Source organism: Carcharhinus amblyrhynchos, chromosome 2 (genome assembly GCF_965287045.1).
Source record: "Carcharhinus amblyrhynchos chromosome 2, sCarAmb.v2.hapA, whole genome shotgun sequence".
In the NCBI taxonomy this organism is placed as follows: domain Eukaryota; kingdom Metazoa; phylum Chordata; class Chondrichthyes; order Carcharhiniformes; family Carcharhinidae; genus Carcharhinus; species Carcharhinus amblyrhynchos.
Window position 1 is genome coordinate 119,100,309 of NC_137325.1, and position 13,914 is coordinate 119,114,222.

The 13,914-nt window shown below is 40.4% G+C and overlaps 1 protein-coding gene across 10 annotated transcripts in view; it reads left to right on the forward strand.

Annotated features, from left to right (window-relative positions):
- Positions 1-13,914, forward strand: part of svila (supervillin a) — a 236,612-nt gene that overhangs the window by 166,450 nt on the left and 56,248 nt on the right. For 7 of the 10 annotated variants that reach the window (XM_080211847.1, XM_080211827.1, XM_080211867.1 and 4 more), the window contains 6 exons: positions 640-708; positions 8,002-8,149; positions 10,005-10,097; positions 10,372-10,458; positions 11,923-12,106; positions 13,323-13,495. In XM_080211847.1, coding sequence (XP_080067973.1) covers positions 640-708; positions 8,002-8,149; positions 10,005-10,097; positions 10,372-10,458; positions 11,923-12,106; positions 13,323-13,495 — 754 coding nt within the window. The remainder of the gene's footprint in view (positions 1-639; positions 709-8,001; positions 8,150-10,004; positions 10,098-10,371; positions 10,459-11,922; positions 12,107-13,322; positions 13,496-13,914) is intronic. The other 3 variants (XM_080211876.1, XM_080211893.1, XM_080211911.1) reach the window with 1 other exon arrangement.

Genomic DNA, 13,914 nt, shown 5'->3' on the forward strand with positions numbered 1-13,914 from the left:
ACCAAAAAACTGCACTAAATTGCTAGTTATACCCCTGCCGAATAATTTGAAATTGTAAATAATTCAGAAAATGTACATGTAAAAGGTTCAAGTAAAATTTATCCAGCTAGGCTATTTGCAAAACAACGTTAAATATTCAGTGTTTTTTGTTAAAGGAAAATTGTTCTGATTGCTTTTTAATGCATGATCTGCAGTAATACAATCTGAATGGTGAGATCATTTGTCTTTACTATTGTACATTGAGATGAGCTGACCAGCTGTTACGTCAACACCCTGAAAATCTGTCTCCGGCAATTACTGAAAGCTATACAATCGATCGCTTGTCATTAAGTTAGTGCTTTTGCGAGCAAAACAAAATATTAAACTCTTAATAAGTTTATAACTTTAAAATCTATTGCAAGCTAGATCTGAACTGTAGCAATTCAGGCAAAATAAATATTTTGGGGGAAAAAAACTAACTTTTGATTTTAACATTTTTATGAAATGAGAAAAGTTTTTTAAGCACTGAAAACCTTTGATGAGCTTTGTTGAGCCTTCCGTGTTGTGCACAGGGTTGAGTTGTTTCTTGCTTTCTCTCCTTTCTGCAAACCATTTTTTCTGCTCTGTTTTCCACTGCTCTTTTCCTTTCCTTTTTTGAAGGTCACTTATGATAGTTCCAGGGAAGCAAGTCCTCTGCTGTTTGATGAGCGCCATCCTTGGAGGTGGAAGGTGAAGGAGTTCTAAAAATATAATTCAAATGGATTTTCTAATCTTTTCAAAATGCATGCATTCAACTATGCTAGTAACCAGTACTAAACACAGTGACAACTGCAGTATGATCTCTGCACCAAACTGTAAACATTTTATTCTTCTGCAAAGTTGTGTATATTAAAGGAACTCTCTTTCAGAAATTCCTGTAGTCACTATAATGAGCATTCCACAGTGCAATTTGCACTTATGAAGACTAAAATGTTTTCCATCACAGCGGGTGAATACTCATCTAGGAGATGCAAATGTAGTGTCTCATCAAATTTCAAATTTGTTTAAATTTAAACATAGTGCTGCCATGTGAACATGATGCATATCTAATAGATGAATCCTACTGAAGAGCAAAAGAAGGTGGTAGTTATTCAATGATGTTGCTGTTGATAGTTACTACTTTGAGTGAGCTTCTTGGAGAAGATGAACTAGAAACAGGAATAGTTTGTATATCCCATCAAACCCATTTTGCCGTTCATTATGGATCTTCTGTGAACTTCGACATCAAATCCACTTCCCCACTCTGTCCCAGTATCCTATCATTCCCTTTCTACCCAAATGTCTAGTCTTAAATGTACACGTTAAGTGAGAGTTCATAGCCCTCAAAGATGGAGAATTCCAAATACTATTAAGTAAAGAAATTGCTCCTTGACTCTGTCCTAAATGTCTGACCTCTTAACATGAGACATATGACCCCTAGTTCTACACTTGCCAACCAGGGGAAGCAACCTCTCAGCATCTACCCTTGGTTATCAAGTCTTCTAAGAATTTTATACTTTCAAATGTTGTGAGAAACTAGGGAGGAAATTACGGGTCCCCTGGCAGAGATATTTGGATCATCAACAGCCACAGGTGAGGTGCCTGAAGATTGGAGGGTGGCAAATGTTGTGCCTTTGTTTAAGAAAGGCTGCAGGGAAAAGCCTGGGAACTACAGGCCAGTTTAGCCTAACATCTGTAGAAGCTATCCTGTGACAAGATCTACAGGCATTTAGAGAGGCAAGGACTGATTAGGGACAGTCAGCGTGGCTTTGTGAGTAGAAAATCATGTGTCTCAAATTTGATTGAGTTTTTTTGAAGGGGTAACCAAGAAGGTAAGTGAGGGCAGTGCAGTTGATGTCAGCATGGACTTTAGCAAGGCCTTTGACAAGATACTATTGCATAACGTTAAATCTGTTGGGATGCAGGGTGAGGTAGCTAAATGGATACAAAATTGGCTTGATGACAGAAGACAGAGGGTGATTGTAGAGAGTGTTTTTCAAATTGAAGGTCTGTGATCAGAGGTTTGCCTGAGGGATCAGTGCTGGGTCCACTGTTACTTGTCATTTATGTTAATGACTTGGATGAGAATTTAGGAGGCATAGTTAGTAAGATTGCAGATAACACCAAGATTGATGGCATAGTGGACAGTGACGAAGGTTATCTAGGAATGCAACAGGATCTAGGTCAATTGGGCCAGTGTATTGATAAATGGCAAATGGAGGTTATTTTAGATAAATGCAATGTGATGCATTTTGGTAGATTGAACCAAGGCAGGACTTACTCAGTAGGGTATTGGGGAGAGTTATAGAACAAAGTGATCTAAGGGTACAGGTTCATAGTTCCTTGAAAATGGAGTCACAGGTGGACAGATTGGTGAAGAAGGCATTTGGCACGCTTGGTTTAATTTATCAGAACATTGAATACCCGAGTTGGGATGTTTTGTTGAAGTTGTACAAGACATTGGTAAGGCCACACTTGGAGTTCTGCATGCGGTTCTGGTCACCCTGTTGTAGATAGGATATTATTAAACTAGAAAGAGTGCGGAAGAGATTTACTGGGATACTACCGGAACTTGATGGTTTGAGTTATGAGGAGAGGTTGGATGTACTGGGGACTTGTTTCCCTGGAGCATAGAAGGCTGAGTAGTGGTCATATAGAGGTCTATAAAATGAGGGGCATAGATCAGCTAAATAGTCAATATCTTTCCTCAAAGGTAGGGGAATCTAAAACTAGAGGGCTTAGGTTTAAGGTGAAAGGGGAAAGCTGCAAAAGTGTCCAGAGGGGCAGTTTTTTCACACAGAGGGTGGTGACTGGAACAAGCTGCCAAAGGTAATAGTAGAGGTGGCTACAATTTTTTTTTAAAAAGCATTTAGACAGTTACATGGGTAGGATGAGCATAGAGGGATATGAGCCAACCACGGGCAATTGGGACTAGCTTAGTGGTTTTTAAAAAAAGGGCGTAATGGACATGTTGGGCCGAAAGGCCAGTTTCCATGCTGTAAACCTCTATGACTCTATAACATCACATTTCATTATTCCAAACTCCTAAGAATAAAGCCCCATTCTTTTTGATCTCTCCACATAGGACAACATTCTCATCCCAGGAATCAATCTAGGGAGCCTTGTTGCAACCTATCAATGTTTTCCCAGATAGGGAGACCAAGTCTGCACAAAGTACTGATCTCATAAACCCTATATCGTTGTAGTAAGACTTTACTCTTATAATCCAACCTCCTTTGTAATAAAATCCAACTTATCATTTATCTTTGTAATTGTTTGCTATATGGGATCAGTTTCAAGTACTTTGCTAATTTTTCCATTTGTAAGAAGTCTCATAACACCAGGTTAAAGTCCAACATGTTTATTTGGAATCACCAGGCTGGTGGTGTGAGAATTCTTATGTGCCCACCCCAGTCCAACTCCAGCACCTCCACATCATGTTTTTAATTTGTATCATACAAAAGTTTAAAATAGTTCATAATGTTACATAGTAAAACCTTAACTGAAACGTCTAAGAAGTTAAAACCTGGTGGTTCTGTAGATGTGGTTGTAGGGCCCACTTTCTTAACAACTAGTATTTCTATTGCGATCCTCAGGCAAGAAAACATGTGTTTTACATTGATATCAATTGACTTTTATCCTCAAACAAGAGAACTTGAAGCTGATGACTGTCTGAACTTAACCTTCAAAGGATTGAGGCAAAGACACCACTTAAAGAAAAGCTAAAGAATTCGAGCTTACGTAAGAACATAAGAAATAGGAGCAGGAGTAGGCCAACTAGCCCTTCGAGCCTGCCCCGCCATTCAATAAGATCATGGCTGATCTGTCGTGGCTCAGTTCCACATTCCCGCCCTCTCCCCATAACCCTTAATCCCCTCTGTTATCAAAAACCCATCAACCCGCGTCTTAAAAATATTTAGCGAGGTAGCCTCCACCACTTCAACGGGCAGAGAATTCCAGAGATTCACCACCCTTTGAGTGAAGAAGTTCCTCCTCAACTCCGTTCTAAACCGCCCTTTATCTTGAGGCTGTGCCCCCTAGTCCTACTGTCCTTTCTGAGCGGGAAGAGTCTCTCCACCTCTATCCTATCCATCCCATTCATCATCTTATACGTCTCAATGAGATCTCCCCTCATTCTTCTAAACTCTAACGAGTACAAGCCTAATTTATTCAGCCTCTCCTCATAACTCAACCCCCTCAACTCCGGCATCAGCCTAGTAAACCTCCTCTGCACTCCCTCCAAGGCCAAAATATCCTTGCGTAAGTACGGCGCCTAAAACTGCACACAGTACTCCAGCTGCGGCCTCACCAATGCCCTATACAGCCGCAGCAAGACCTCCTTACTTTTATATTCAATCCCCCTCGCGATGAAGGCCAGCATCCCATTCGCCTTCCTGACCACCTGCTGCACCTGCAAGCTGGGTTTTTGCGACTCATGCACAAGGACCCTGAGGTCCCTCTGCACCGTCACCTGCTGCAGTTTTTCTCCACGTAAGTAATAATCCTTCCTACCATTATTCCTACCAAAGTGGACCACCTCGCACCAGCTTCAAAGATAAGAAAGGCAAATGGCCTGTGTGGCACAGCAAATGTGAACCTGAATGTAGGATCGAGCAACGTGCCAATGCTCTGCATCTCCTGATTAGCTTTAAGGTGGAAGCCTGAGAGTGTGATTGGGTCACATCAGAGGATCAAGTTGACCTTGTTTTTGCCACAACATGTTTGTAGTATTTATGGGTTCACCCAAATCTTTATTGGAATGGCAGTTGGCCAAAGTGGCAACACCTGTAAATCCAAAATTGGATGTCATCTTCAGGCTTCCAAATGGTATGACAAAAGCATAGCATATAAATGGAGACGAGAGGGATACCAAGGATGAATTTATAGAATATACAAGGGGTGACTCGTGAGCAAAGGAAGAGAAGCCAACGAAGGAACCGGCCAGGGGAGAGCTTTGAAAGTGTTCATAGTACCTTTGAAGGAAGTAGGGATAATAGCCAGTTAAGTTACTTGTGACCATGAAGCCAAGTGGATTTTATATTTTGTGAGCATCGTTTGCAAGGTTAACTTTTGCTGCTAATTGCCTTTGATGGTAGTCAGCCATTACTTGAATCACTTCTGTTCATGTGGTGTAGGGATTCCCACACAGTTATGTTAAGAAGTGAGTACCAGATTGAGCTGTAGACGGGATAGTAGAGGCAGGTACAGTAACAACATTTAAAAGACGTTTGGACAGATACATGGATGGGAAAGGTTTAGAGGGATATGGGCCAAATGCAGGCAAATGGGACTAGTTCAATTTAGGAAACTTTGCATGGACGAGTTGGGCTGAAGAACCTGTTTCTACACTGTACATCTCTATGTCTCTAAATGTACAAAAGTAAACTCTGGGCTGTGTGTGGTTGCACGCACATACAGTCAGATCTAATTGTGATTTAAGATTAAGTTTATAAATTCAAGAGACGTTTCATTTTACATAAAAACAAGTGGGGAAACAGAATTAACAAATTAATATTTCAGGTTGATAATCTTTCTTCAGTTATGTTTTATGTTTGTCATTAAAGTCAGAACTGCATTAACAATGAGACTAGCACCAGAGCTTTCCAAGAGGAATGATACTAGCTTCATTCTGTTCTACTAATCTTGCATCTTTCAGCAGTGTTAATTATCAAAACCCATGAGTGAAAATGTGATTTGGTAAATCCCCGTGATAAAATTACAATGAATTGTAATTTTGAAGAAGAGTTATCCAAATAGGATGTTTCTTACAAAAGAGCTCTGTCAAGCATCATTCTGTTCCTTACTTAAGTGGTTATTTAAGTAAATACCATAGTGATTTGAAAGACACTGTTGGTTAGATTGTTCCGTGCATTGTGGTGCAGTCATTAATCCAGTATGACTTTAAAGCCAAGTATTGAACGACCTCATGGTTTGGGCAAGCCAGTGTATTTACTATCACCTAACATGTGTTCCTTAGAAAGAGGCATACATCAAATTTTATTGCATTATTTGAAAGAATAATAAAACTCTCTCAAAAAATATTTACAGTTGGTTTTGATAAAAGCATTTGATATTGAAATAATTAATGCATTTGTTTGTGCTTGTTCAATTCCATGATTAAATTCTTTGACCAGGTTTTGCAGACTTGATGACCTTTCTCTCATCCCTCAACAATCCATGTGAATTTAAATACACAGTGTATTGACATATTTTTATGAATTTTCTCTGTATATATAATAACTGAACTCCGACATTGCTCAATGTTACATGTAATCCCAACAGTTTAGATAAGCTACTGGGTAAAGGGAGTCTTTTTGATTTATAGTTAGGTAGATGAGGAAAGTTATTAAACCCATTTGTAAGCCAAGCCTCTGGCTGCTAAATTCAAAGAGTTGCCGAATTTTCACGATGCATTCAGCTATTGTATAACTTTAAATATAATAATCCAAAATGCAGCCATTTCAGCCAATTACGTGCTGATATCGTCTCGGTTTTAAATACGTAGCTTAGTTTTATTCAGGATACAAGATGGTAAATATTAGGTTCTTGGGAATATAGGCTAGAAAAAAATCAAATAGCTAAAATCAGAGAAATCTATCTAGCAACGGTCAGACTTTTTAATAAGCATGGTCCGTTCTGGCATATATATACACATCAATTAAAACACTCTTCTGCATCCATGATTGTATATTATCACAACTGTGTGTTATGTTGCTTATGAGTTCCCCAATCTCCCCAGATGGTTTGGTTGAATCATTCACAGGTAATGAGGGAAACTGGATGATCTTAAGAATCCTTTTAGAGAAATGAAAAGAAAACTGTCAAAATATTCAAATTCCCTGCTAGTGAATGACAAGAAATTGGGAATGGTGAGGAAGGAAAAGAAATAAAGAAGATAAGAAGTAAATGTTAAGAAGTGAGGTGCAAATAATGTAACTTTCAGTCTTTTCCAAATAAATTGAAAAAGGTCAAATTCTTTTTTTTGGTGCAGAAACCTACTGCAGTCCCCAAAGGGATTAGTTATGCATGATGTACTCCGAGTAAAATATTTGCTGGATTGTCAAGTTGCTGGTGTGCTAAAGAGGGCATTTGGTTTATTAATAAGCATTCCTCATTGCATTGCAGTATTTTTAAGTCTTATCAAAGGACAGGATTATTTATGTAGCACAGATTCTATTAAATAAATAAGCAAACTAACCTGTAAATAAACTTTGATAGTACACCTGAATTCCTGCTTCAATGCACGTGAGCTGCTTTGTACTTTGAAAGTTGGGTTCAGTTTTACTACAGAACTTCTCCCTCTCATGGTTGAACAATACTGGGTGGATAATTGCATCTTGGTCATTAGTGTAAATGTTATGAATTACATAAACCGCTAGACCTGTACCACTCTCTTTAGCCCTGGTATAACAAAAGTCTTGGGAATGTGTTGCATCAAAGTAACCTCGATCAAAATTTTACTGAAATATTGGTGCACAATAGAATTTGCGTGTCATTTCACATTGTTGCAGTTGTCTGTGGGTGAACCTTGTAATATCAACTAATACACAAATTTATCTTTTTTCTAAAAAATACTAATGGTTATTTTTGAAAGCTTTCGAGATATTGTGATAAGTCTGCAAATACCTACACTACAACATACCTAGTGCCGGCTAAAAGGTTTATACAAGATGTTTACTAAACTAACTTAACAGGCGTGGGGTACCAAAGCTATGTGGAGTAATACCATGCCATCCAGAGAAACCTTATGATAAAGATATGAATAGATGATATATTAATAGTGTTATACAACATTCACTTGTAACTTCATCTGTTTATTTGCAGAGATTTAGAGAGGGCCTCAGATACATTTGTATACAACAATTAGTTTCAAATGAAGTCCAAAACCACCTATACAAATCTACAGCTGTCATCTTAGACTTGATAAGTCTGTTGAGCATTTTAAGTAGAAGCACAAGGGAAATTCAACCTTTTTAACCTTACATTCACTTCTGATTAAACCAGAGGCTGACAGATGATGTAGATGCACAAATGACAATAGAAGAAAGAAAGCAGCTCATAAATGCACGGGAAGAGGCTTGGAAGGCTCGAGGTAGAGGAGCATGCAATGATTCCAATCAATTTACTGTAGCTGGAAGGATGGTGAAGAAAGGTCAGTTTCTTTCAGACATTGAATAAGAAAAGAACTTGCATTTGTGTAAGACCTCGCATAACCTCAATGTACCAAAGTGCTTTAAATACACAGTGTACGTACACATCTTTGATTTGATTTTGATTTGATTTATTATTGTCACATGTATTAATTTGTATACAGTGAGGTGGGTTGTTTCTTGTGTCCTATACAAAGCATGCTGTTCATGGTGAAGGAAAGGAGAGGGTGCATAATGTAGTGATATAGTCATAGGATGTCGAGAAAGAGCAACTTAATATAAGATGGGTCCATTCAAAAGTCTGATGGCTGCAGGGAAGAAGCCGCTCTTGAGCCACTTGGTACGTTACCTCAGACTTCTGTATGTCTTTCCTGATGAAAGAAGGTGGAAGAGACTATGGGCCCAATTTTACCATCGCGTTGTGCCCGTTTTCGGGCGTGAGGTGAGTAGCGTGATCCGCACTTGCCTCAGTGCTGGTTCCCCCTTTACCAAGGCCCAAAAATGGCTACAATCGGGACCACGCCCAAAATTGGCGTGATGGCCACTCAAGTGCATTTGCATGCATTTAAATTGACTTAATGGGCTGCATGCCCAACTTTACCAGCACTTCCCATTTTACCACTGTGTTTGTACATCTGGAATCGACACAAAACAGTGAGGAGGTAAGTGCCAAGCGTTCGATGTCTCTCTGCTTGAGTTAATGGGGTGGAGGGGTGGGGCCTGCAATTGGTTGGGTGGCAGAGGGGGTCAGTAATGTTGAGGGGTGGAGCAATGTCTGCAGAGTTCAGGGAGGCATTATCCGGCATGGGAGGGATGTGGCAGGGGAGCAGCATTCCATCATTTTTTTTCTGTGCATGCGCAGTTGGAGGTGCTGATCAGAGCTGCTGGGTTTCGGGCGCCTTAAGTCCCACCCACAGGCTTGTGCGGCGCAATTCAGAATTTCTGATATTTTTACAGGCAGAGTGCAAAATGGGTCTACAATGGGTCTAAAATCCAGATCTGAAACACTCCCAATTTCAAGTCAGCCAGCACTTAGAATCAAAACAGTAAAATAGGGCCCTATGTCCAGGGTGTGTGGGATCCTTCGTCATCTGGCTGCTCTTCTGAGGCAGCAGGAAATGTGGATGGAGTTAATGGAAGGGAGGCTGGTTTGGGTGTTGGACTGGCCTATGACAGGTGTGCTGATGTCATTGGTGTGTGCGGGACCTCCATATTGGCTGATATCAGCAACCTGACACCCATAAAAAAAATCCAGCACCTGAGCTTCATTTCTCTCCACTGATGCTGCCTGACCTTCTGAGAATCATAGAATCCTTCCAGTGCTGAAGGAGGCCATTCAGCTCATCGTGTCACAACCCCACCAAGGCCCTATCCCTGTAATCCCACATATTTACCCTGATGATATCCTTGGCACTAAGGGACAATTAGCATGGCCAATCCACCTAATCTACACATCTTTGGACTGTGGGAGGAAACCAGAGCACCCGGAGGAAACCCATGCAAAGTCCACATAGACAGTCACCCATCGTAACACCGCCACCTGCAAGTTCCCCTTCAAGCCATTTACTACCCTGACTCGGAAATGTATTGTCATTCCTTTGCAGTCACTGGGTCAGAATCCTGGAATTCCCTCCCTGATGGCATTGTGGGTCAACCCACAGCACGTGGACTGCAGCGTTTCAGAAAGGCAGCTCACCAGCACGTTCTCAAGGGCAACTAGGGATGGGCAGTGAATGATGGACTATCCAATGACGCCCATGTCCCACAAATGAATTTTAAAAACTAGCATGAATTTAACTGAGTGTTTGTCATATACCGTGTTATAATAAATCTGTGTTTTCTTTCCTTGGTCTACAGGTTTGGCATCTCCCACATTCATGACTCCAGTATCTTCACCTCTTTTGCACAAGATAAAGAATAGCACCCCGGTCATTTCCAAGCCACAGGAAGGTAAAAGATCGTGCACGTTTTTAGAGGAGGAGCATTTGATTGAAATAATGCTAGCTGACGATGTACTGGTCTCTCTTTGAACAAATGCTTATTTGCATCATGCATAATGATGCAATTTTTATTGTAATGAAAAATAAGAATTCTCATAGCCTTGTCACCTCCTCTGGCCAAAAGATAAAATTGAAGACATTGTCCCTTTAGTATTTGAGGATAACCTGTTAAAATCCTTCTAAGTTTTGAGGATCCATTTTATGTCCTATTTTTTCTTACCTAGAAATTGAGGTCAGACCTGATTTGCCTTTGGAAACTGACAGGAAGCTTGATAAACTGGAGTCATTCCTGGGCAAACTGCAGAACAGAGGTAAGGGATTGCTTATCTTTTTTGATAGTCCATTCACACACAGATCATTGTTCATAAACAGTTTTCATCATGTAGCTGATTATAAGCGACTGTAACAGTTGATCTAGAAAATTATCTCTTAAGTCTTGCATAGGACATGTGAATCTGACAGGTACAACTGTGGGAATATACCTAACGTCATTGTTTCTGTTCTTGTCTTCTAAACATGGAACTGTAAGTATAATTTTAGTCCCTTGCATCAGACCCTCGAAAACATATTGAGTAAATGTTCGTGTATGTTTGCCTTATATATTTCAAAAACGTCTCTGATATAAAACATTTCCAAATGGTTTTAATATTTATTTTAAGGATTTCAATTAGCTTGACAGACAAGAATAGTTGCATCGTCTATTTCATAGAAGTGGGTGGTGACTGTGTTGTTGATTGTCCACAGAAAATATGTAGGGTGAGATTTGCTGGCTCTGCTCACCCCGAAACCTGAAAATCCCTCCTGAGGGTCAACAGACCTTCTTCACCACCGCCGCCGCCGCCGCCACCACTCCCTTGGCGGATGGGCAGGAGAAATCACCCCGTAATGTGTCACAATTGATTCATTGATGACCTGCTTTGTTTCTGTGAAAACATTTGATGACCCGCTAGTGGGCATTTTTAATGTCGTATTAGTTCTGATGCTGTGGACAATCAGCAACACAGTCACTATCTACTTGCTATGAAATAGACTACGCAACTATTCTTGTCTATCAAGCTAAGTGAAATCCTTAAAATAAATATTAAAACCATTTGGAAATGTTTTATATCAGAGCCATTTTTGAAATATATAAGGCAAAAATACATGAACATTTACTCAATATGTTTTCGAGGGTCTGATGCAAGGGACTAAAATTATTCTTACAGTTACATGTTTAGAAGACAAGAACAGAAACAATGATGTTAGGTATATTCCCACAGTTGTACCTGTCAGATTCACATATCCTGAGCAAGACTTAAAAGATAAATTTCTAGATCAACTGTTACAGAGTGGCTTAGAACATAGGACATTACAGCGCAGTACAGGCCCTTTGGCCCTCGATGTTGCGCCGACCAGTGGAACCAATCTAATGATCCTCTAACCTAAACTATTCCAATGTTATCCATATGCCTATCCACTGACCATTTGAATGCCCTTAAAGTTGGTGAGTCCACAACTGCTGCAGGCAGGGTATTCCACAACCTTACTACCCTCTGAGTAAAGAACCTACCTCTGACATCCGTCCTATAATTACCACCCCTTAATTTAAAGCTATGTCCCCTTGTGTTAGCCATAAGCCATAGCTTATAATCAGCTTCCCTGGTGATTGATGGTCACCTTCAATTCAGTGGATTTCTGACCACGCTGCTTTATTTGCAACCGACTGTAGGGAACTGTCAAACATTTACATGTTTCATGTTTGTCACTTGGCCTATGTTAAACATTTTGTTCTGCAGTGCCAGGGCAACAAGATGCTGTAATAACCGTAACTGGACAGTCTGTAAAGGAAGTAATGAGACCCGATGATGAAGAAACTTTTGCAAGATTCTACAGAGATACAAATACGTTTGTCATTCAGCCGGGAGCTGTGGAGATTGACGAGGAGGACCTTGATGCCATTTTTGATCCTGATGTACCAAAGTATGACGTAAATTAAAATAATCATCTTTCTGAGTTTTACATGCAATTTTATCCTCAATCAACTTCAGTTTTCTATTTTTTCCAGATTTGTATTAAAACAAAAGAGCAAACAGTTATTTGATTTATTATTGCCACATGTATTAGTATACAGTGAAAAGTATTGTTTCTTTCATGCTATGGAGACAAAGCTTACCGTTCATAGAGAAGGAAAAGGAGAGAGTGCAGAATATAGGGCTACAGTCATAGCTAGGGTGTAGAGAAAGATCAACTTGTTGCGAGATAGGTCCATTTAAAAGTCCGATGGCAGCAGGGAAGAAGCTGTTCTTGAGTTGTTTGGTACATGACCTCAGACTATTGTATCTTTCAGTATCGTTATGATGTGTGCCACCTTGAGATGGGGAATGGTTATGGAGAATGAAAGAGGTTGATTAGGATTTAATGTGGGCAGTGCTCTTCTCCAGGAAGCCCATGCTATTTCATTCCAATCAGACACTCATTTAAAACTCTCAGCCCAGAGCAAAAATCCCAGCCCTGAGCGCTGCCAGTCTGCCAGAACAGTGCTGGCAGTTCTCCTGTACCAGCAGCACAACTGGCAGTGGTGGCCATTGCCAGTACATAGGGGCTGACTTTCAGGATCACCATTGGATCCCAGATAGAGGTGAGTGTGGGAAAGCGTGTGGCAGTGCCACAGAGAGGTTAGATGGCAGTCGGAATCAAGGGTAGGCTCCCTGTGGTGGGGGTCCCTTCTCAATGCTAAGTCCTTCGATAGGGCACAAAGTGCACGTGAATAAAGAACTCTCATGCCAGTAGGCCACTGGCAAACCCAACAAGCTTACTGGGTGATCACCCTGGCTGGCAAGTGCCCCACTGACTGCTGATTGAACACCAGTGGCAGCAGGAAGATGACCTCCAGGTAGGGAGGCTGACCCAGGTTGGTGCAGTCATTAAATTCCATCCATTGATGAACACTTTTCCCAGATGTGCCTCACTGAAGTGAAAGAACTGTTTGACTATTTGCAACAGAGGAAACAGATTTTCATTGCCTAGGCCAGCAATAGAAAGCATTCTTGGTCTAAGAATTCAAATTGTGGGGGGGAACTTCATCATTGCAGTATGGGCATTTGCAAACCAGTAATTTTGAAGGTGGTTGGGGGGAGAGAGAGAGAGAGTGAGAAATAAGAAGGTATGATTCAAACTAACTTATTTTTCCTTCTAGGTTAACCTCTGCAGTAGCAGAACACAAACGGGCTATAAAACCTATGCGCAAAGTACAGTCTTCACGTAATCCACTAAAGATGCTGGCTGCAAGAGGTGATATCCGACACGAATACACAGAACAGCGGTTGAACATTGCATTCATGGAGTCAAAGAGAATGAGGGTAGAAAAAAGTAAGATTAATGTGGAAACTGCTTGCTTCTGGAATCTTTAATTAATAGTGTGTATATTTTTTCAATTTTGAGTTAATTGCTGTACATGTTATTATGAAATGCGGAGATATTTCTGTGCCTTTGTAACATTTTCTGTGTCATTTATTCAGGCATTACTGTTCATTATGGACATCAAAGGTCACTAATTCTATTCGCTATTGACAGAAAGAGAACGTGACTGAAAATGCAAATAACCACTATTTGAAAGCTAATTATTTTTTTGTTTGGTTTTCAACCCCACGTGAAGTGAGACAGGCCTGCAAAACTGTTCAGAAATTAGCAATCTGCTCGAGTGCACGTAAGGATAATTAGTGTGGGACTGTCAACCCCACTGTTAAGTCTAGGACACGGTTTCTGAGGTTACAGTGGGTAAACATTGA